We start from the raw sequence: 25,004 nt of genomic DNA on the forward strand, positions 1-25,004 counted from the left end.
GAAGTCTATTCGTGTTTTAACAGTAGTTTGTCTCAGGCAAATCCTACTTTTTTGATGAAAACTGGAACATCCCAGTCCTTAAAAGTATAAAAATTGTAATTATTTAGGCTTAGGCAACTTTGCTTAAAAAATGACATCCAAGAGATAAGTCCTTTTGTGGGACTTAGACTGTCTGCTTGACTGCCTTGCAGAGCAACAAGTCAACTGTTAGAAAATAACATCCTATGTGTATTTTTTTGTGAGACTGAAATGCAAACACCTTCCAAAAAGTATACCCCAAGTTATCTCTGTTTCCTTTACAGATTTTAGATATGTGAGTGAATTCTAGTTAGGTGATGGTGCTCTGAAATCTTGAGCTTACTCTTCCTTGCATTACATCTGTGTTAAATATCCTTCAGCAGACTCTAGAAAAATAACTTGCTACTGCTGCATTTGCAAATGAAAGTGGATAGAGTTAGAACTTCAGACTGAATTTCACAGGGGCCCACATTCAAAGAGATAGAATACATGCAATGAAAAAATTTACTTTGTTAGTAATATTCTCTATTCGCTCTTTCTCTCTTCAAAGACGCATGGATAAGAGCTGTTTGCTTTGCTCTTTGCCGCCTGGCTTTGTCTGCATAATCTTTCAGTGGAGTTAAAATCTTTTGCTGAAGTCGTTCATTAGTGTGCAGACTTGCAAGTGTTTTGTGAGATCGCCAAATCATTTTGCTGCATCTCTGGCACAGGGGGTTGGATGACCCGTAAAGGCTCAGACTTTGATAGACGTCTTTGATGATCAGCAAGTGGCAAACAAAACAATGAGAAAATTAAATAAAATTTGGCCTAAAAAGGATATATTGATTCTGGCAGTCTATTGAACTATGAAGTCTCCCTTTAAACTCTCAGTATGCCGCTTTGGGTTGTTTTAATAGTATTTTTAATGTAGTATTTTGTGTAAATTAATAGTTCAGTGCTCAAAGGTAGAATCTGACAGGGTATTCCTAACCTCCTCATCTCTCACAGTATTAAAAGGCTGAAGACAGAAACTGTATGTTTGTTATCTTCACAGGGAAGCTTGCTTATCTCCCCTAAGTGAGTGCCAATTAATGCACACTGGCTGTGTAATTGTCAGTTTTAAAATTCTCTATGTAGACGTTTTCTTTTTTTGATTTTCACAATAAACTGCTTTTCTCAACCCAGTATGACAGCAGTGAAAAACAGTCACGTTTCATTCTGCTTCTTAAAACATGTATGATAAGTTGCCTTGAGTGTGTTAGTGTTGGACAGTAGAGGTGTGCACTTGTTAGAAAAATGTGCTGACAAAAAGGCTGAAAGTCAAATGAAAAACAAGATCTAAAGGCCACTGGACGTCAGGCCTCAGAGTTAATGACTCTTTTGATAAACTAAGCTCTGTAAAGACAAATATGCAGCAGGTTGTCATGAAGGTTATCAACTGAGTATCATTTTGAGTGTTCTCATGTATTTTTACTGTGAAATGGATCTGATCCATGGTGGCAGATGTATTACGTTCAGTTTCCCGGTAGGAGAAAAAGAAATCTAATACTCTAATATTGTTTATTTATAAGCAGTTCTATAGCAATTGATATCAACTGTCTATATGATTGTTTAGGAACAGATTTATCCCTTTCTTTGTGGAGGATATGACTTTATTTTCAGAAGATTTATAACACACTGCGTTATGTCAGTTTTTCTCCTGAACTCGTTTGTTATTTGACATGCAAAGCATACTGTTGTTACGATAGATGTTTAAAAGCTTCCAAACTTAATTTCGTATTTCCATTGTTTATTATCTTATGTAATAAGTATTCCAATTTCTAAATTCTGAGCTCAGTTACCCTCAATTTTTATTTTTTTTGTACTTTCTATCTGGAATACTTCCATGTGAGTAGCCCTTTGAGCATGGATGCGAGATTCATTAACAGATCTATTTTTCTTTAACTATCCTCAAGGAATTTTTCAAGAATAATTTTCAACTTTGTCCATTGTTTCAGATTTCTGTCACACCAATGTCCTTTAAGCATCTCCAGTTTTCAGACACTGCTTATTTCCTTTGATAACAAATCGCAGCTGGAGAACACACTGGAGAGATCTAAGGCTAAAAACACCTTTTGCATTTAACTGTTCTAAACAGCTTTTTGAATGCATAATAAAGAGTTTTCCATGTTGTCTAAGAGCACAAACTAAGAGAATAGTTCTGGTTTGCAGAATGTTAGTGGCAAACTCAATTTTGCTCATTCTCTTTTTCCTGTATGTACATTTGTGAAATCTTTGTAATCTCTATCATGGTGTAAACATTTCTTTTGCTGTAGAGGTAATATTTGAAGAGTGTGAATACCTTTGTTCATAACTGCACACAGCACATGTTACATACTCATAGCTCGATGATCCTTGAGGTCCCTTCCAACCCAAGCCATTCTATGATTCTGTGAAATATGTAGTTCCTCATACTTGGGCACAAACAGCAGTTTTTAACTCCTGTTCTCCTCCGATTCCTCCAGTGTAGTCTGTGATCCCATCTGCAGCATTTACTTGCATCCACTTTCAACCAATGTTTTCTCCTTAACCACTTTCATATGACTGTTTTGTCCCATAATAAAACCAGTTGAGCACTTCTCAGCCGTTTTGCCTTTCCAGCTCTCCATATGCTGTTTTTTTCTGTTGCTTCCCATTAGTCTGTCATGCATGTATTATCCTGTCATACCTAGATATAGAAAAAAAAGTCTCATTTTTGTATAATCCTTCATTCTGTCTCAAACCTGAGCTGCCAAGTAGCAGAGTGGAACAGGATGAAAAGAGAAGTTCTTGTACCTGCTACATTTAACAATGTGTTTTAACCACAGCTCATCCTATTTTACGTGGAGTTAATTTCATAGTAAAAATGTTCTTGTACCTCTTATGTCAAACAGAATATACTTCAACCACAGTTCATTGTATTTTACGTGATGCTAATTTCAAAGCAACTCTGGGTAATCCAAATGTCTTCTCCAGAGTTGCAGAACTTTTTACAGACACATTCATATGATACAAAGATGAAATACAGTTAAGCAGGATGTCTAGGAAATTGCTACGTTATTAAGCTCAATTTCAAGTTGCACTTGCAGAAATGAACTGAGGGTTCTCATTAATCTGTTCATTATGCTGCTAGTAATGCCTGCTGAAGCAAGTCGGACAGATATAAAGGGTCATTTTGTGTAATTATTGAGCCAATTGAGGCATTAAGTACATATTTTACTTGGTGTTTATATGCTCATATTGTGAAAGATCCTCATAAAGCAAAAATAAGACTTGCCGTATCAAGCACAAAAAAATAAGATTTCACAGACAGAAACCAGAGTTGTATACCATTTCAGAATGTTAGGAGGCACTCCAAAGTGTGTAAATTCTACTTCTAGCATTTAGTTTGTTGGCCTTTATTTTAGCTGAGTCTTGTCTGATTAAGAAAGGTCTAGCTTCTTTTAAGTTATGTTTCTTAACAGAGATCCAGGATCACAAGAAGGTTTTCAAATCATTAAATAAGCCTTGAAAAGAGTAGCAAGGTGGTGCTAACTGCAGCATATGTCTCTTTTGAATGCTTTACCATATGCTTCTTTTGCTGCAGCTCTGCATGCACTCTATGCATTTAAGGTTGTAAGGCTTTTTTTTTTTTTTGCTTTGCTCTTCTGTTCCCTGCGACTGCCATGTTCTCAGCACATTACTGTGAGGACAGTGAAGAAAACATCACAATATCACTGACATCAATTTGGATGTTAGCTCAGTTCTGCCTGAGGGAATACAACCAATACCCAATAATACCCATAGTATCAGCAGTGCCTGTTTCTTTTTATCCTATAGGAGGATCCTTCCATGTGCACTGTGGCAATACATTGGATTGTACTCACTGAGGCAGAAAATATTCTCTCTTTGGAAAATGTCTACATATGAATGCATACACCTGAATGCATGCACATGCACCCTCTCAGCACCTTTATGAATAAATATTACTACAAAAAGTCATGCAAGTAATAGATCTTCTATGAAACTGGCCCATTTTTCTGCTTGAGACTGAAAAGGAATGCCTAACACTTAAATGTTATTTTGCAGACGTGTTTGTTTACTTCGATATTGATTATTGCATAAGGTCATCTAACAACCCAATAAACAGGAGATGTCCAGAAGTTCATGAACGAGATGCTGAATTACTATTCTGCCTGCAGTTTCCCTTTCTTGCAGGCAAAGTCATTAAATATAGCAAGAGCTGACATCTCCCTGTATAGTCAGGGGGCTAGACAGATGTCAATGCATCTTATGCTAAATGTGGCATTCTGCTTTATTTCTAAGGATTTGCCCTAATTAGATTGTTGGTATTTGAGATCTAATTTCATTAATACCTGGAAAAGTGTGCATTTTCTTACGGTGGGCAAAACAAGTGTAGTCTTAAGCATTGCAAGTATTCTATGTAAAGATATATGCAGTATTAAGCCATTGATTTATTCATGGTAGTATTTTTACCAGGGAAAATTATATCCATGAATCACAAAGTGGAAGAGTTATTATATCATTGGGTTCATCCTTTGGGCATTTCTGTACTTCATGGTTGTGGTGTGCTTTTTAGAATATTATTCCATCTGTTTGATTCCCTTCTGCTCTTTGCTTTTCTATTACACTAAGTTCCCACAGTGAGAATTTTGTTCTTCTTGATGCCACTGCTGAACATTGTGTTACCTCATCCCATTATTTTGCTTGTATCTCTGAAAACTATTTTTTCTTCCTTAATGAGTTTTAATACACATCAGCTATATATTTATGAAGTCACTCTGCTTGTTTCCTGTAGCTCCGTATGCTATTTCAACAATTTTGCCTGACTTTATTTCATGCTCTTTCATCATTTATTCCCTTTTTAAAATAATGCTTGTTAATTTTGCACAACTTATTCTACTTTGTCTCTATATACTTAAGTATTAAGGTATTGAGTTAGGAACAAAATGCTAAACTTGGTTTTATCAGAATCATAAAGGAGGGCAGCTACATTGTCTCTGTTCTACAACACAGTAACAGAAACAGAAGTTGTATTTACTGGTTTGACTGTCGTAATTGACTTCAGTCTCATCTCTAAAATTATTGTAGTCGTGGATGGATTTACATTTTTTTTCTAGGCAGCCCACACCCACGCAAGTTTGAGTCTGAAGTCAGCAGGCTTTGTTTTCTGACCTTGAGGTTAATAGATAATTCAGTTTGGTAGGATGAAGGTCTATGGTTTTCCTGCCTTCCATTAGCAAACCTCTGTATGTATGTATTGCTGTTATGAGAAGGCACATGCTGATTTACTTTTTTCACTGTTTCATTCTTGTTAGAGGCTGTGGTTCAATTTACTGCATTCCATGGAGGTTTGACATGTCAATTAGATGTTATCGACAATAATAGAAGGGCAGTTGCTGTAAATGTGAAGTTTTTATGAGTGGTCCATGAAGTGGTGCCCAAGGGAATTCAAGAGAGAAGAGCGATAAATACGGTGTTACACTATATGCTACAAAGGAACTGATTAATAGAGAGCGTGATTGTCTCCTATCCCTAAAAATATTTGTATGTATTTGCTGTTAATCAACTATTCCATTTGTGTGAAAAGCTATATAATAACAATAGCTTACAAACTGTTCTAGGATTACAGGGGTAAGAAGTCCTTACAGTTAAAAGTAGCCCACTAGTTGTATTACTGGATATGTTCCTGTGTTGGGTGGCTGTTCATTATCTTTGCTATCTAAATGAACATCAGAAGCAATAAATATTGGTAATGAATGAACACAACGAAAGCAATTCAACCTTTAGGATTGATTCTGCATGCTTGTCTTCTGCTTGTATGCTATTATGTACAGAAAAGTTTGTAAATAAAATGAACTTGTAGGTCAGATACTGAAGTCCACAGCCTCCATCTGCAAAGAGTGTAGGTGTAGATAACACATGCCCCATTCTTGACGCAGCATAACATTTTGGCTTGTGGCATTCTGTCAGACATCTGACAGTAATTTACTAATAATTTATATTTTTTGTAAGATTTTAGAACATAAATTATGTTTCTAGAAATACAGAAAAATATCCTATGAAAATATACAAAATGTCCAAGCAAACTAAAATAGTGAGTACACAGCCTGTGCAATACAGAAGTGTAATTGGATGGCTGTATTGGCATGTGGATATATTTTAAAAGTAGTACCTACATTTAGCTTTACTGTTTTAATTTGACTATTTTTTAATGTTATTTAATGTAATATTGTTTCTAAAATGGCAAATTCTAAGCACTGAGGCTGCAAAAGCAGAGCTATAAGCAGTCTTCTACCAGAAGTTTGTTAAAGAATTCAGAAGTATAGACTTCATTAAATATATTCTACATCAGAATTTTTAATCTGCTTTATCAAGCTCACATTTTCTCCAATAAATCAGATACAATAAAAGGTTTTTAGTACTTTAATAAAGTGTTATTACAGGTATAATACAACTATATATAGGTGTTTTGTTTGAATTTGTCATAGCAGTGGGAAGGACCAATCATAACTACAGAAATATATATACATTTTCTTCAGATTATTTCATAATTATGTCTGTTCCTTACAGGAATTATATTTAGAATAAAAACTCTTGAGGGAAGTTATACCAAGGGAGGTGGCATTATATGTGTTAAATACATAAAGCAGTTATGTAACAAGCACTGTGACAGATTTTTAGTTTTTAATATTGCATTTATTCTGGGCTCATTATATTTCATTATATTTCCCTTAGCCACTTTCATTACCCCTGCCATTAGTATTGCCAGTCCTTGGGTGTTTTGGTTTGTTTTCCTTAGTAGACTGAATAAGATATATTTGCTATCCCTTCAGCGGACTATAATGTAAGTAGAAGTAGCGCATTATTATTTGGTAAGTTTTGGTCCTGTTTCTAAGAGAACTGCAGAAGGCAAGCTGTTACTTCAAGCTTCTACCTTGCATCCTTAGTTTGTGAGTGTGCTGTCATGACGGAATACACAGAAACGCACTTTTAGGTCTCAGGTTTTAGTTGACAAAGACAGTAGGTAGAACTACACTTAGTTTGTGTTTAAGTTAAAAACTAAAATGTATGGGACCTTTCAGTCTTCACAGTGTATTTTTTGTACTTCCTCTCTCCCCGTTAGAGACTTAGGAAGCAGAATGAAAAGGAAGTGGCTGAGCCAGATACCAAGCATGACTGACTTCTGTGATTTACGGCTTTGACACTCTGAATTAATATGCTGTTAAATGGCAGCTTTAGCAGGAACAGTTTTATTTTGCTTTATTGTTTAGTACTCTTAAAATGGAAAATATGTTTTTTTATTGGCAATTTATGAGGTGGCTGTAGATCTTCTTATCTTATAAAGAAAAAGTCTGTATAGCAATAACTGCTATAGTGTTTTTAGTGCATTTGCCTGTATTGTTAGATACTCCATAGCAGAGGCAAACATAATACTTGTTAATAGAGCAGGAAATGTAATACCTACCATGCAGTACATACTACAGTACTTTTCCTGTCTCTGTTGGTTGCTTATTTGTGTACACAGCTTTTTATTTGGCAGCTTCATGTGCTAGTTACTTGCTTGCTGTCTTGTTTTCAGTACAGTCATCAGACTGATGTATGGAAAGTCAACACAACTACTCTTTCCTTTTCCTTTCATCTCCTTTTACAAACGTCTCCTCACCCATCACAATGAATACTGGATTTCAGTTGGAAAAAAAAAAAAAAAAGTTGTAGAATTCAGTTGTAGAAATGTAGAACTGAAGGATTCTACATCCAAGTAACCTGAGGAGTGTTTTGTCACTTACAGAATTAGACATATGCAGGCAAGCATTAGAAAGCAAAATTGAGGTTACTTGTTGACATGCAGCATGCACGCACAAAACTCACATAGTTAGCCTAAGGCAAGCCAGGAAATGAACATGATATGGTTATTACATCTTGATGAATTTTGGTTACAAGTAATATCTCTCTCTTTGCTCTTATGTCTTTGGCCTGAACTTGGTTTCAGCTATAATCAGTGCTGCTCTGGTGATCCCACAGTGTGGTAGTATTTTTGTAATGCCATTGGATCATTAGAAAATCTCAATAAAAGATAAAGCTTCCACTTCTTTCTTAATTTGTTCCTTCTGGAAGAGGAGAAAATAAATGGGATGAGGTGCTATTTATATCCCATTGTATATAATAAATCTCTAGAAAGATATCAGTTTTTCATAGAGATAACTAGGCAAGAATTTTAAATGCTGAGAAAAGCCATTAAATTCCTGAAGAGGTGAATTGCAATTTTAAAGCTATAGATAGTTTAAGCAGTGGCAAGCTATTATTATAATTTACCCGGACATCAGTTTTTCTTGCATTCTTCTTGCAGTAGGCTAATAAAGAAAAAGGAAAAAAAACCTGAAAGTAGAGGGGTTTCTAATGATTTTCTTCTTGCTGAGAATAGAATATAGTGAATAGGTTGTGGGATGCACAGAGCCATTGAGTTTTCAGTGACAGCTGTTTGAGAGATGAAAGCATTTTGCCCAAGAGTCTGTTTATATGTTTGAGCAGAGAAAGTGATTTTCATTGCAAGGAGTTCTAAGTAAGACGGGCAGAGTCAGAGAATAAGAGAGCAAAAGATAATTATCTAAATTATGTTCAGTCTATTATAGAAGACGAATATAGTTAAATTGTAATTAAATATGACAGGCTCGCAGGATGCAAGCATGGCTTAGGAATGCTAATCATCAATTACTGCGTCTCCTTAGGGGAGTCAGGCAGAACAAGAGAGTTAGAAGCTGGATGGCAGAGGTGAGATGTAGAGTGTTAAATAAAACACTGTAGGGCTGTAGCAAGGCTAATTTCTTTTGGAAAATTGAGCTACGTTATCAGGAGACCTTTGCTGGCCAAACCAAAGTGCTGCATTTCATCTTGAGGACCCTGGTACGAGTATGAGTATGCTGATAGTCCCTAGTGTTATCTTAGAGCTGATCATCTTACAGTGATGACCAAGACTGCTGTAGATTGAGCAGCAAATCCCAAAAGAATCAGCCACTGAGGTGGGTATGAGAGCAGAAAAAAACAAACCATCTACACTCCTTGAATATTTAAAATCACTGATCACTAATAAAGAATACACAAATATGGAAAGTCCAAAGGTGACAATGTCAGTTAATGGGAAAAAAAGCATTGTCATTAGCTTGAAAGGTTTGTTTGCTTGGCAAAGGGGAGCCAAGGTGAAGAACTATTATTTTACAGAAGTGTCTCATCCCAGACCAAAAACAAAGATGCTTTAGATAAGTTTTAATGCTGCTGTTCCTTGAATACTGTGACATATGTATGCATCAACACCAGAGACATTCATTGAACTTGCTGAAAATTTTTGTAAAAGGAATTATGAGAATAGAAGGATTATTTCTCATGAGGAAAGGAAATAAGCAAATATTCATGGCTTGACTAAACATTTGCAAAATAAAAATTCTGTGGAGAAACTGAAATTATGTTAAAAGTGTAACTTGCAGTAAAATAAGAAAATTAAAAAGAAACTGGAGGTTTGCTAAGGATGTCTTTTGTTTAATTGAGGAATGCCACTGAAGATGGTTGTTATGGCTTCCTACATAAATAGAAGTCTGACTGAATTTATTTTATCAGCAAAAAGTATAAAAAGAGAGCACATAAGTCATGATATTTTTTGTCAGTTATCTGTCTTCCCATATGGGTGTAGTTACACTGTGTAAATTATCTTTCTACTGCATAATTATACTTGTACTGGAGAGATATTCCCTTGTATGTATTGATGTTACCCAAGGAATTGGCCACAAGTTGTGCCAGAGATTTAGATTAGACATAAGGAAGAACTTTTTCTCTCAGAGGGTGGTCAGGCACTGGAATGGGCTGCCCAGGGGGTGGTGGAGTCACCGTCCCTGGCAGTGTTCAAGAGGCATCTGAATGAGGAACTACAAGATGTGGTTTAGTGGCTTGTGGTAGCAAGAGTAATGGGAGGACGTTTGAACTAGGTGATCTTATAGGTACTTTCCAACCTTGAGATTCTATGATTCTATGTAATTCTGTGATGTTCTCAAATGTTCTGTTATAGTAGAAATTGTTGCAGCATTTTAGTGACAAAGGTTTATCTTCCTTACTTCCAAAGTGACTTTCTCCAAATCAGTTTTTCTTGTTTTCTACTTTGCTTTTTTTCTTTTTGCTAAGGAAATAAATTAAGAGACCTGATGTTCTCATTATCTCATCAAGTGCTAATTCTCTGGTGGCAGTATTCTTGAATCTTAATAGCTCTTTTGCAAGCTGTGTATAATTTTAATGCTTTGGGTTTTTTGTGTTTTTTTTTTTCCCCCAGTGGGAAAGGAAGAAAGTGGACATAAAAAAAATAGTAAATAATCTTAGGTCCGAATTTACTGAAAGCCCTATGTCTATTCAAATCTCACGTTCTTTTTCAAAAAATCTTCAGTTTTTTAATATTTTATAACGTGTTTTGGAATTATTGAAAGGGTAATTATAATTGAATCCAAATAACAGCAGTATAGGACAGAGGAAGGGAAGTGGAAGAACTATACAGGAACTGTTGAATCACGGCCTGAACCTCTGATTGATCAGCTGAAGCAAGCACTGAGTCAGCCGTGGGAGCACAGGTGAAGGCAATTCAGCTGTGTGACTGGAGGGGATGGAGCCTGGCTGCACCTCTCCTAGACCCCGTTTAAGGGCTGACTGCCACTGAGGAGGGATCTCTTTCTGGAGATCGCTCTCTTTGGAGTTTTTCTGCGAGCCTAGGGCATGGGCAAGCATTTTCATTTATTTTTGATTATTCCTTTCTACTGTGATAATCCTTCTAGTTATACAATCTGTAGGTACCAGCCTGACCACACTAGTCCGTATATTTGTTGATTGTACAAAGGACTTAAGAGGTTCCTGGAGTTGCTGAACTAGATGAGCATTCTCAAAGGATCTGCACAGGCCTTTCTCTCAGTCGTTCTTGCTATCATCTGGCAGTGATTTTTGACCAGTCCTCAGAAGTACTGTAAAAAATACATTCTATTCTGTGGTCCCCAATTAAGCTTCCCCCCCCCCCCCCCCCCCCCCCCCGCCCTTACAGAAAACAAACTCGATCTTAAAGGCTAGGAAAGCATAGGCTATTCTCAAGAACTTCCCTGTGGTTCTAAACCCTTTTTGTATAGAACAGTTACTAATATTTTACAAATCTCTGAATGGAGAGATTTGATGATGTGATTTTTAACATCACTTTTCTCACTAAGGCTCACATCAATAAATGTAAAAGCACACACATTGTGCTAACTGTGGGAATACTTCGTGAAGAGAAATAATCTTGCGATTGTCTAATTGTTACATCTACACTTGGCAGTGAAGGTGAGCTGAGTGGCTGCAGTAGGCCGAAATGAGAAGAAAACTCAAGGAAAGTTTTCTCCTGTTCAGTGGGGAAAAAAAATACTTAGATCATGGCAACTTTTCAGACCTTGGGGCAGTCAACAGAAGAGTCCATCTTCATTTTATATTTTATTTAGAGCTTGAAGAAACAGCCTGCGCTTTAAACTAAGGAGAACATGGCCACGTAAGGGTTATAAATAAACTGTGAAATGCAGATAGGTAACAGCTCTACTTCCGAGGCCTGATTCAGACCTCATGTTTCTATTACGATGAGATGATCACATCCATTACTTCATGCAGTAATACCAGTAAACTACATGAAATTAGATCTTAATCAGGCTCATAATCTTCTTTAAGCAAATATAACCTGACAGGAGTTGAAAACCTAATAGACTAAATTAGACCTAGAAATGCCATGTTTGTGTCAATGAGATGATAGCTTTCTGCCAGGGTAAGATTCCAGTGCATGACAAACACTAAGCAACAAAGCAGTTAATACCACATGCCTTTGTGCACTCTACTTACTGATGGTAGTGTTTTGTTCAGGTTTTGTTTTGGTCCCTTATTTCTTCTGTGAGCATTTCTGAAGGTATTTTGGACACTTTCAGTATAATTTCATCCAATGTTTATCCTGTTTGGTGAGTTAATCTGGTTATTCTTAACAACATTTTTATCTCTAAAGCCTTCTATGGTAGAGCCTAGTTATGCTGAAAAGTTGTATTTTGTATCTAGCTTTCATGTTTTATGAATAAAAAAGGTAATATAAATTCTGTTGTGTTAAAGCACGTATCGGCTGCAGTGGAAGACTGGCATAGGAGCCTCTAGCTCCTGTGACCTTTTCTATTCTTCTGTTTTACTGTCAGTGCGTTCTGTGAGCACAAAGGTGTGATTGGCAGTGGTGTCCTTTGCCTGCTGTTCATGAAGCTCCTTGTAAGGTGTTGTATCTCACCCAAGTCAGAAGAGTACAAATGAAGCAGGAAGGTTATAGTGTTCCCAATCAATCTCTTAGAGACAAAGTTACACTCTGGCTCTAAGAGGGTGAGGTGGAGAAATCCTCCCAGTCTGAGCTAAGAATGCATCATGTCACCTGGAAGGACTGGGCCCCCTTCTCTGCCTCCACTGCTCCACTTACAGAATGAGTTGGGGTGGTTGTTTGTTTTTCCTAGAGCTATAATTTTCTCTAACTGAGCTCTGATGATTGAGATTTCTCATGAGAAGTTAACAGAGGCATCTACTTTTATTTATCTTCTCTTTTGTTTGCAGTAGTATGGGTATTATTCCTGCATGCAGATTATAGCAATATAAACTGTGTATGAATACACAGAAGCAGAGACAAGGCACTTAAAAATAAGAATGAACAAATAGTGTTGGAAATTCAGGTGCTGCGAAGTGTTTCTTTGTTTGTCCTTTTAAGTGATTATGTACTGTCATTTGGATGAATTCCCTCTGTATTTCACTGCAAGCTGTGGTGACCCTATGTAATATTTGTATGTCTTTCTGAATTTTTTTTTTTTTTTTGTAGATCTTGGCAAACAATCACTTTTGATAAACAGCCTGCATCTTTTATCAGAATAGTTGGAACTCAGAACACAGCTAATGAGGTAAGGAGCTGCTAATACAATTTATATTTTTCATGAATATATATCTATACAAGTTTTGGTATCCTACAGTGAAATTAATAATACCCTCTAAAGAGAACTTTTTTTTTCTTTCTTTTTTTGCTCTGGAAATCTAGCAGAATGAGAATGAGAGCTTTCTGTATTTAAATATTAGTGAATGGTGTTATCATATTTCTGCACTCTACAGACTTGAAAGGTTGCTAGTGTGGGATAATTTTGGTTTGATGTGTCTTACAGACAAAGTGCCACCAGTGTGTTTCAGGTTTTGACCTATGGGCTGTGCCAACAAGCATTCCTGTCAGATTTGGTTAATATTTAAATCATTCCTTATTTTGATGACTGTTAAAAATAGCATTGTAGTGAAGTAGAGAAACGTGTATAGTCTCTGATTACTTGGTTTTATTGCCTTTATATTACCTTTTTAATGAATCAAAAGCAAGAAAAATGTTATTCTTCATAAGAAAATCTTATTTGTATAAGTTTCTTTTATAACTAGCTCTCATATTAGGTAAATCAGTTAGCCAACAGTGGCCAAAGAGATTTCTTCAATTCATCTTACACAGAAAAAATGTCTTGTGACAATCAACCAAGTGCAATATCATTCTCTTTCTGTTTATTTGTGCTTCTGTCTTTAATCATTGTTGTATAATGTCACAGTTGACTTCAGTGAAACAATCTACTGTATGTAAATTTAATAACGTGTACGTCTTTGCAACATGAGGACCTTATGTAACAAAACACCAGAGGCACTGAGAGCTCCTTCTATGTTAATGCACATGTCAACAATCTGCATACTACACTCACAGAACATTGTGCATTGTTCATCCTTTACAGTGAACCGTAGGTAGCAGTGTTAGAGGTTGTCAGTTCTACCCTTATTAGGAGTTACTGATTAGGATTGGATCAGATGACTTCCAGAGGTCCTTTCCACCTTTAACCATTCTGATATTTAGCGTAAGGGGATGCTAGTTCTTAGCACTGAATGAGTTGTCAGATAGCATTGTTTGCACAATGAGATGTCAACATGAGTTTTCAGCCGACAATTGGAAAGAAGCTGACCCTTACATCGATCCAAAAATATCAATTATATTTAATTTTTCCTAAGGACTGTCTCTTTTAGAGGACAGTTCAGTCTTCATCTGTGAGTAATCAGAAATACAGAATCAGAAACTGCCTCCAGGGTTGTTACATGTGCATGTAAAAGGCCTTTTCCATTACTGATCGGTATAGGCAGTCCTATTTGGTCTCATGCCAATCTCTGTAATTTCTTAATCTTCATTAAAAGAGAATATGAGGCATGTTGACTAACTTAGCAAATCAGCCTACCAGAAGCACTGCTTCCAACTTTTAATTCTTAAAGATAGCCCTGAAAAGTGATGGGCATATGGACATTTAAACATAATTCTAATTACAAATCAGTTTACATTTGCAAGAAATTTAGCATCTTGCTTAGTTGCTGATAGATGGAGCTCTGCATAACTACACTGAAGATCAGTATGTGGAAGTTGAGGTTATACTTATAAATGTAAAGGTTCAGTGAAACTATAAATACATTGCCATTCTAAGTCCTTCTGTCTTTTGTCTTTAAGAGCAGTGCCCCATGCTAATTTATTTTAATTTTTAGACAGTTTATTGCTCCTAAAGCTTCTAAAAAGAGCATTATTAGCTTTCACGTACTACCGTACTATACTCCTTTGATATATATATTAAGCAAATAATCTGTAATATTTTGTCATAAAGTTTTATTGTCCAAACTGTATAGCAAGATATTTTTCATAAATCCAGTTTAAATAACAGCACTGTAATGCAAGTTTCAGCTTGTTCTGGAGTTGATAGTCTTGCAAGTCACTTCCATAGGAATGTAAGCATTTCCGGAATTATTTGTCCACAGCAAGTGGTATGTTACATCAAACCATTTTCATTTTCAACAAAAGATGTTAATGGCAGCATGTGCTCATCACAAGTTTAACTGTAACAGGTAGGAAAGTATTACCTATTTGTGCTGTCGATACATGGCTGCATCATACCTCTTAACTTTGAAGCACAATCTGACTTTTGAAGCTACAAAAAAAGCAAGCACAAAAAACCCATAAAAATTCTCAATTTTGTAAATGTTTTCATCTTTTTAGCTCATCTTTCATTCACCATATTTTCTACGTGTTGAAAGATAGGATGCTCATAGATTTACTTGACCTAGTAAATTTCTTTTGTATTTTACAACGTGATAAAAATGTAACCATTTTTGTTGCGCTTACAGATATACCACCTTCATAAATAAAAGAATTTTTTCTTTGCCCTTTTTACCATTTGTCAGACAGATCATCTGATGCTTCTAGCTGACTATATAAGCTTTCTCTTGTTGTTCCTTTCAAGTAGTACTGATCCTACAAAAGGCTAATGGAAAAGCCTTATCTAACAAATTACTGCACCAGCGTATATGTACTTGCTTTGTATGTCAAACCTTCCTTCAAATCTCCAGGTGAACTTAACATGCTACTTATTAGAGAATGATACTGAAGTGTGATCTCGGCCTTTATAGAGAAAATCATACCAGATTTTCTGTTTCAAGAATACTGGTCTTAAATACCTAATTCCAATACTGGTTGAAGTACCTGAGCTCTATCTTCTGATTCTTTCACAAGCTGCATTCTGCATATGTTGAAGTGACAGAGTAACTGAAAACGATGTTGTGAATTTACAGACTTGTTAACATTTGTCAGATGCTGAGAATTCGATGTGAAAGAAGTGATAACAAGGAAAGTTGTAATTTAAGAATTAGTTACTTTAGATTTTATAGACTAGTATCAGCTAAATTTCAATGGTAACTCTACTGTTTTAACATGCTATAGGAAGTGAAACTTCAGGTGAGAAACCTTGTTGGTGTAAGATACAGTAGAGATAAGGAATTTCTAACTTATAGATATCCATTCCTTTGTTCAGAGCGTACTGCCTTTCAAGGAAAACTATGTATTAAAGAGATACGACAATGAGATAAATTGTTCTCTTCTAAAAATACCGATACTGATAAGTATTTGGAAAAATGTCAATAGCTGTTACTTTAAAAAGCAAAGGAGAGCAATGAATATAAAAGTGGCTTCTCAAGAAATGGAACTGAAGACATGAATTGGCTTCTTAAGAACTGTAGCAGATGGAGACAATCCATGCCACTGTAGAAATTAGTTTGACTTTAGAAAAAAATCACCAGAAGAAATGCAGAGAAAAGGCCATTTTTCCATTCTTTCCATGTGGATGTATATATGTGTGGGCAGTGGTGCAGATAGAGAAATGGCAGTGCATCTTTGTATGAATGTGTGTGTGTGTGTGTATATATATATGGAAATATAAACATACATCATAGTATATCTATATAAAATCTGCAAGAATTTTTACATTGAAAGGAACAAGAAATTATAATGGGGATTCAAAAAAAAAAAAAAAGCAGTGACTGAATGTTTTTTGTTTTTTTTATTCATTTCATTCATGCTGTTAGAATTTGAATTAACTAGATACCTTCTCAGAAAAGACCCAGGGGCTATTGCAGACATGTCATTGCAGTGCAGATGTCTGCTCAATATGCACTTGTGCAAAGATGGTCAAAAAGAGTAATAGGATTTTCAGTTGTATTAAAGAAAGGATAAAATATATATATGTAATAGTATGTATTCCTCTATGAATATGTAGTATACCTGTGTTTTGTTTATGGTGTTTGTCCATTTTAACTTGACAAGGACTGGGAAAGGGCAGGTAGCATTAGAAGCAATTATACTTCTTTGCAAGAAGTGCAAAAAGACATCAGCTACGTATAAGATCTATGATAGTGATCCGAGTATTGCTTGAAGCCTCCAAAACTGGTCACTGTAATAAAGGGCACATTCCATCTGCTTCAGTAGCAGCTTCCTTGAACAGTCTTCAATACATTTCTGTAGAGCTATCGTTGTTGTTACAGAAGTGGGCAATCTTGAAATAGGATCATATTGGTAATGATTTAAATTCCATTTCTAGTGTGTGTGAATAGCAGTCTTTTGAAGATGTAATTAGATCATATTAGATGTTTAAAACAATTAATGTAATTTTTGTTGTTGTTTTCCAATAGCACATATTAGATATTAATGCTATGTGGCAAAAGAAAATCACAGCTATCTCTATCTGCCTTAGAACAATCTTTCTGATTTTCAGTGTCATATGTCAAAGTTTGTATAATTTTTAGGCCTTTTCTTGCTCCACTCTTATAACTTTTATCACTTTGTAATATTTCTGTCATGTGGAATAATGGTTGTGAGCTCATGATGAGACATTCTTATTTGACTAAGTGCTTTTGCACTGATCTGGCCTGCATATTGCGTATAGATTTCACCTTACTTTTATCACGCTTTTGCCAGCATTTAATTGTTTATCTTCCTTTTTGTTCTCCCCAGGTGTTTCACTGTGTGCATTTTGAGTGCCCTGCACAAAGTGCTACCCACAAGGATGAGGGTTGTAAGGAAGTGGCAACAACAGAGGTGGGGACTGGTGAACAACAGCTTGTTTCTCGTCCTGTTCGAGCTGCAAGCACTAGTTCTTTGCATTCCCCTCCTGGATCCACCTTGCGTTCGCACGCTCACCAACCATAAAGGAGATTGAAAGGGAGCTTTTGCAGCCCCACTGACATTATATAAAATTATTCAGAACCTTCTTGTTCTGGCACCTTTTCTTTCTTCTTCACTGTGAAGAAAGGGGACCATGTCTTGAAATGCTGAAATGGCAAAGGCTTTTCCCAAGGACATGAAGAGACTGCTTCACTCTTCTCAATTTGTTCAAATCAGGCTGGTCTCCAAAGGAGGAGAAAATAGGTCTTCAATCTTCATCAAGTACCCCATTAACACCCTACCTCTCTAATCTAACCAAGGCAAGGAGAACAGAAGGAAATAAAAGGCAGAGCTACAATGAAAATCTAAAATGACTTGAGCAGAATGGAAGGCATATGAAATAACTGTTTGTTCCCTGAAGGCTTCCATTAGTGAAGAAAATGTTTATGGAACACATCAGTACAGAATATGTGTTATTTTTGAAAGTTATTCTTCATTCATATCCCTTTGTAACTAGTAATCTCTTTTTAAAATTGTTTTAACTCTGCATCCCGCTTTCTCTCTTATTTTTGGCTGCAGCAAATGCTGTGCAGTAGATTAAGGAAGTATCAAACATGTTTACCTGCTGAGATGCAAATTCCCTCATTCATCAGTGGGATGTCAAGAAAAGCCTTTATGATATCAACAAACTAATTAATGGATGCTGTATTAATCTCGACCCTAGTTGGCTTTTCAAAGTACAAAATTTTCATTTCTTATAGTCAAAAGGAAAATTTTGAAATCAAACCTCTATCTTGAGAAAAGCTTATTTTTCACTCATGAAGGTGATTACTTAAATTTTACTCATTTCTAAGACAACTTGCAACAGATCATCAGAAATTTTTGGTCTAGAAAGTGAAAGTTCATCTGGTCGCTGACAAGCAGTTGTTCAGAATACAAAAGAAAGAATTTGCAGAAAGCTATTTTTATCCAAGAAATGATGCTTTACAGCCTGAATCTAAAAATTTAAGGGCCATGCATAAACTTTCTCATAGTCTTCATAGAGTGTTATGCTTTTACACTGTATTATAAGGGATCTGGCTCTCATTTTACATCACAGAATTAATTATCCATCCACGTCTGGATTAAATTGCTTACTACTTCTCTTATTCTATGTGTTTACACGTTAATGAGAATGCAACCTCTCGCTTTCCAGATCCAGACGGCTTAGGAAGAGCTCCTTGTTGGTCTTTCAGTATGTGAAGGAGTGTTTTTGTATTATGACAAACACTGATGTAATTGGCAAAATTGATTAGGAGGGTTGTTATTCCTCTCAAAGCATATTATGCTGGAAATGTCAGCCATCCAGTTTTATGAACATGGAATTTCCTGTGGTGACAAATAGCCTTGTCAGAAGAAAACAAAGCTAGTATAGAATAAATATGGTTTTCCTTTGCATTGCCATAGTGATAAAATGAGCTACATATCAATATAGCAGATAGTATGCTAATTTATCACAATACGTAATTTGAAAGAATTTCCCCACTGTGTGCTGGTTGTGCTTAAAACTGGAAGAAATACAACAAATGGCAGCAGTGAATCAGTAGAAACGTCATAGGAGAAATGCTTTCTCTTTGTTGTTTCCAATAAAATTGACTAAACTTCATCAAGAATATTACAGTATTTTTCATTGCCAAATTACTTTTGAGTACTGACATTTGCATGCTGTCCCATCCCTTCCCACTGTTGTTGCCTGTCTTGTGATGTCTTTCAGTGAAGATGCATGCACACTACATTGTCTATCATTTTTAATACATGCCATGAGTTCTGAGGCAGGATCTTGCTTCTGAGCCAGCCCCTTGTCTTGGTTGCCGATTACCTTATGGCTTAGCAGCCTTCGGAGCATGAAAGAATTAAGACTAGCTACTGGGGATGCAATTGTTTTGTGTAAGTCCAAAAAGTTGGATTTTTTTTCTTTGAAAAGTAAAAGCAAAAAGGTCTATTCTAGTTGTAGTCCACGCCAGAACTTACTGAGATGAATGAAGCATGTCTTGTCTTTGGTAGTTAAGACCTTTCGTGTCAGTGATGGTATTTCTTTGCAGTTTGATCAAACAAACGTACTTTTTTCAAGTAGTGGACATGCAAGGGGTGTAACTTCCTAGCTGTTAGTCACTGTTATAGAAAATATTTAATTAAAAAAAAAAAAAGAACAAGAAAAAAGTTTGTGCCAGATGTTCTCAGTTTAGGTGCTCAGAGAAAGAACAGGATTTTCAGTTTGTAATCTTTGATGTCCACAGTTAATTTTTTTGGATGCTAATAAGCCTTACAGACCATAAGCTATTGCAAATTCTTTTTGAACTTGCCCTATGACTCACTGTTGAAGAGAAACGTCTATTTATTTCCCATGGCATTAGCGCTCTGCCAGGAATCCGAATGAAAGATAAGAGAGATTCTCAAAGCAAAAAGAATCAGGTCCTATAGAAATTCCAATTCCCACCCACAAAAATCATTCAAAATAAAAGCCAGTATAGCACTGTCCTTTCTTACAGTCTTTATCCCTTCTACAGCTCAACAATTTCTACCTTTTTATTCAAAGAAATAATGTTGAAATGTCTAAGGGACCTGAACTCTGCTTGTTCTTCCTAACATCATCCACCCTCAAACACCCCCAGTATCTTTGTGGCCTAGTATAGGTCTCTCTCTGCCTTAAACACAGTGCCAGTAAAATATTACTACTGGCAAAGGATGATATCACACGGGACTCACCTGTGCTTTTGTGTGAGCATTCTCATGCTTTCTAAGTATTCTCTGCATTTATTAACTCCTAATATGAGATGTAGCTCTTGAATGTTCTTCTGAAATCTAGTTGTTTTTTTTTCTTGCAGTGGAAATAAATTGTGTGGTTATGGCTTAATATCAGGGCACTTATAAGCATCAGGGTTTAACTGAGTCATGAGATACTATAATTATTCAGAACTGCATGATAACTTTCTTTTAATTGCAACAGAGATTGAGCAGAACTGACCAGCTGTTCATTGCTTTCTTGTCAGAAACTTTAAGATAGACCTGCTGTCAGCTTTCTGGACAATAGAATTAACTGTATTGCCAACATAGAACCATTTTGTTTAGTTAGTACTTCAGCTGAACTTATCATTATCTTTAAATTCCCCTGTCCTCTTTTTCTCTTATTTTTCTTCCACTGATTGAATTCAGACTTAGCTCTAAATCATACGTAGCTTAACATAGCTCTTTCTAAATTCTCTTTATTTAATGAACTAATTCCAAGTGAATTTTAAAGATTTTTATTCACAGAAATCTGTGGCCAAAAATTAACTTCAGCAAGAGTAAATTCAGTATTTGTAAAACTGATTTGTATGTGAAAATGAATTTCTCAGGTGAGCAAAGTTGTGCAGCTCTGCTTTCAAACAAGCTCTAAAACAAGTTTGAATGACAACAGGAATGGAGAGAAATTAATCCAAGAATTCCATAAAAGATGGTACAGAGGAAGAATCGGCAGTGTTCTTAGGAAAGTAACTGTTTTTCATTGCACTTTTCTTCCTTTACAGCTCCATTTAATCCTTTTTCCATGCAAATCTGTTTTGCTTGTTCAATATGACAGTTTATGGTGGAGCTCTGTGTTTTTCTTCATTGCTGAAAAGTTGAAATGAACTTAATGCTTCTTCATCTTTACTAATCATAACAACAAATCAGAGAGTCTTCAGTTTATTCACTTGATTTCCATGGGAGAAAAGAAAGCAAATGATATCAGTAGTTTTTTCACTTTAAGTAAATTAAGTTTCCCAGCCAAATGCATGTGAGTATCTATCAGTATTCAGCAGTGCTTTGTACATCTGAAGTCAGTGTGAAGATCAGAAGGCAAAGTTAGTGTCATTTTTGTCTGATTGTTATGTGATCATTCTGCTTATGCAGTGTCACCCACTCAGAGACCCTTGATATGGAGTCAGAATTCAGCTGTGATTTCACAGGAAGCAGAAAAGCCATACATTGTTTTTTCCCTAAGAAAATGTTTGTTGGTTTGTCTTTTGACAGGTGATGACATACCATCAAATCGGCAAATGAATGCATTGGTAATTTGTTGTGGCTGGAGCAGTCAGCAAATACCAGAGCCAGTAGTATTTAAGAGTGGGCATTTAGACTTGTATGTTATTGTAGCGGTTGCTAGAGGATAAAACTGTGCTTAGAAAATATTGCTCTGTGAAACCCAGAATCCTTGAGCCCTGGCTCCCTTTCCCTTCTCTTAACTGATGATGTGTTTAGCTTAGAATCCTCGGCTGTCTCTGAACTGATTGCCAGCAGCTGTACTAATTAAATTACATGTAGAAGCTCCCAGGCTTTGTACAGGATACAGGTAGTAAAAGTACTGGGTCAAATTTTTAATGGAATACCATATTCATATACCATATACCAGTTTTAATTGGAATACCATATTCATATATGTGTTAAATGGAGCTTAGTAGCTTATCATTTAGCTTGAATTTAGAATAGGTTCCTAAAGCTCCTGAGCTGAGAAAAACCGGGTGAAATGTTAATACTCTGCGGTATGGCAGGATGTGAAGTCACCTTTATGGTTGCTTAAAATGTGGAAATGTCTAAGTAAGGTATGGGTGAGCAGGTCCAAAGCTGGTTTGGCCGAAGTTGTTAGGAATTGGTGATTTGGCTGTAGCGAAGTGTATAAAATAGAGCAAATCAAATGCTCATCTCAAAGGCATTTATGCAGTCCAATGAACACAGACATGTTGCTCCTAGGTGGCTTGCGTGTGACTTGTGGTCTTTCCAGAGTACACCTCTATATGAATTTTGCTAACTGCTCAAAACCACCTACAGGCTTCTCAAAGGCCATTCACAAGGTTATTTGCAGTGTTGACTGAGGTAATGTAGAAGTGACACCAAGAGTCCATGACACAATTTCAGTCTGTCTGTCTTTGAAAATGATTACTGGAAAATCAGTTATAAAAAGCACCCTGCAGTTTTTATTGGAGAAACAAAGCCCAAATTAACATAATGTAGTATAATACAAGGAAAATGCAAGTATCTGGTATTTATGGTATTTACACATAGATTGACTAGATTTTCTAATATTGTATGTATTTAATTACTATGATATACATACAAATGGTGGAAGTAAGTGAACAACCAGTTCTATACTTAAGTAATATGCCCTTGGTAGTAGACATTATCAGCCCATCAGGAAATCAGAGAAGTTTTTCTATTCCCATTCCTTCCAGCCTAATAGAATAGCATAGCTAAATGTTCAGGAATAAAAAAGAATAATTGATTTGTTACATAAATGTCACGGGAGTTGAAGTTTAGATTATTGTAGCTAAAAATCTGAAGGAGTCGTGACTTCTGTCTGCTTAGGTGTAAATCTGCCTCCCCAGAGCCTCCTGCTGCTTCAGGCCCTGAGCTTTTGTAGTGGAAGGAGAGCTACACTGTTGGTGCAGTGTAAGTACATTCCTTTGTCATGACTTTTACTCATCTATTTTGTGTTTAGCATCTTGGCATATCCATTCTGTTAGAAGAAGGTAAGCTGGTTTCTCACGGCATTCAGAGTTACTCATCGACTCCTGCAGACTGGCAGATACATCGCCACCACTGTCTGTATTAAGGAGGTCACAAAACTGTTTTACAACAAATGCTGTGTGTCCAAACAGTACCAGCTGACCTTGAAATATCTTAAGTTGGGCTGTATTATTGTTGAGATGAGGGCTTGCACCTCTAAAACTCTGTGCCATGCAATCCAAGTAAACAGTAGTGGCTGCAGCTTCTTTCTGGAGAGGAAGTAGGGAATTTGCACACATACCAGAAATAATTCATTTTCTTTGTGTTGTTTTTGTTCTACATCCCGTGTCTCTGTACTCCTGAGCTATAATTGCTAGGTGGTTTATGATTAATACCTAGAATGCAATGAATATGTTTAACAATTGACATCAAGAACTTTTGTCTTTAATGAAAAGTTTTATGTTGTGCTTTTGAAGCATGATTTGTCCCCTGAATTGTTTATCACCATCTTCTGTAGCAAGAGTTGTGAGGAAGAAACTGGAGAAAGGCTGCTATGTAGTTGCATGCATGCATCTGTTTCACAAGTTGAAGTGACTTAGCAAAAAGTGTTTTTACATGCCTTTTTTTTCTTGGTGTAGTGAATTTTGGCAAGGAATCTACAGTTTAACTGAATGTGGATGGTGAACTGAGGAAGGGAATGGAATGCAGGCAGCAAGATTTTATTCATTTTAATGGGAAGAGCAACGTGAAGGTCCGATTCCTGTAGCCTGAGCTACTTCTGCTTGTCTCCTGTCCTCACAGCTCTTAATTCTTCCTACAGGATTCCCCCAGTCTGCCTGTTTCTCCTTTTCTTTTTCTCCCTGTCTGGAATCATATTGCTGTTGCTGCAGTGTTCCCTGGGCCTTTCCTCTAATCTGGGAGATATTAAGTATTTAAATTTATTTAATTTAAATGTACACCTTTTTTTGCTATATACAGAATTCAGTAGCCTAATCCCGGTTCATTCACATCAGATTTAAAAGTCAATTACTGCTAAGCTGTCAAGAGATAGTGAGTTTTAATTTGGCTGTCTATGGATATGGAAAATACTAGCTGTTTTCAAGCTTCTACTTTCATAATCTGAACTCTGTTTTCCGTAAGAGAAAATCAGTTGAGAGATTTTCTGTTGATTTAAGTAGAAGGTTAGGCTTCGTGTGTGCTTATCTAATTTAAATCAAATATAATTGTGTTTCTTGTTCATTGTGATGTTCATATATGTTCAATTTGTTAGCTGTTCATTGCTCAATGTTCCAGTTGTATATAAGTGTTGTTTTCTCAATAAACTGCATCATCAAAATTGAACCTTGAAAGAATCTGCAACTTTGAAACGTTACCCTGAGCACGTGGGCTCCTTGTGAGAAATACAGCAATGCTTCACAATTCAGTGCCCATGTCTATTAACTTTGTCCATGATATTGCAAAACTTTCTTTCCTTTCTGCTTTGCTCAATTTCGTCAATATTGGTTTTCTTTGTGGAGTGATTGATTGTTGATATTGTTCCTTCAAATACTGTAAGTTAAATATTAGAAGCCAGGCCAAACAGAAGTTCCATTTTTAATGAACTTTTCCCACTTATTCCTATCAGCGCTCTTCTTTCTCAGCTGGCAGTAGTTTATAACTCCATGGGTATGTTCCCATTCTCTGTAGCAATTACCATTTTATCTTGATAGTTTTGTGCATTAAATCCCTTCCCTTGTTTCTCATGTTTCCTAAGCATCCATTTCCCATAGCCTGGTTCTAAACTACCTCAGACCTAGCTGTGAACAGATATGAGATTCAGTTAAAGTGAATACTTTAGCATAGTCCTTTAAATGTTAAGTGCACGTACATGGAGCTTAATCAGCCTGACAGACCGCAATTGCATTGTCAGGAGCAGAGTCTCTGGAGGAAGGCACTTAACTGGCATGAA

At 36.2% G+C, this 25,004-nt stretch overlaps 1 protein-coding gene across 1 annotated transcript in view; it reads left to right on the top strand.

The window, feature by feature from the left end:
- BTBD9 (BTB domain containing 9) overlaps positions 1-24,397 on the top strand; it is a 116,261-nt gene extending 91,864 nt beyond the window's left edge. Inside the window, exons 11-12 of the mRNA NM_001008459.2 lie at positions 12,896-12,974; positions 17,408-24,397. Of these exons, the coding sequence (NP_001008459.2) occupies positions 12,896-12,974; positions 17,408-17,602 (274 nt within the window). The 3' untranslated portion in view covers positions 17,603-24,397. The remainder of the gene's footprint in view (positions 1-12,895; positions 12,975-17,407) is intronic.
- The last annotated feature ends 607 nt before the right edge of the window (positions 24,398-25,004 follow it).

Source organism: Gallus gallus, chromosome 3 (assembly GCF_016699485.2).
Source record: "Gallus gallus isolate bGalGal1 chromosome 3, bGalGal1.mat.broiler.GRCg7b, whole genome shotgun sequence".
Taxonomy (NCBI): Eukaryota; Metazoa; Chordata; class Aves; order Galliformes; family Phasianidae; genus Gallus; species Gallus gallus.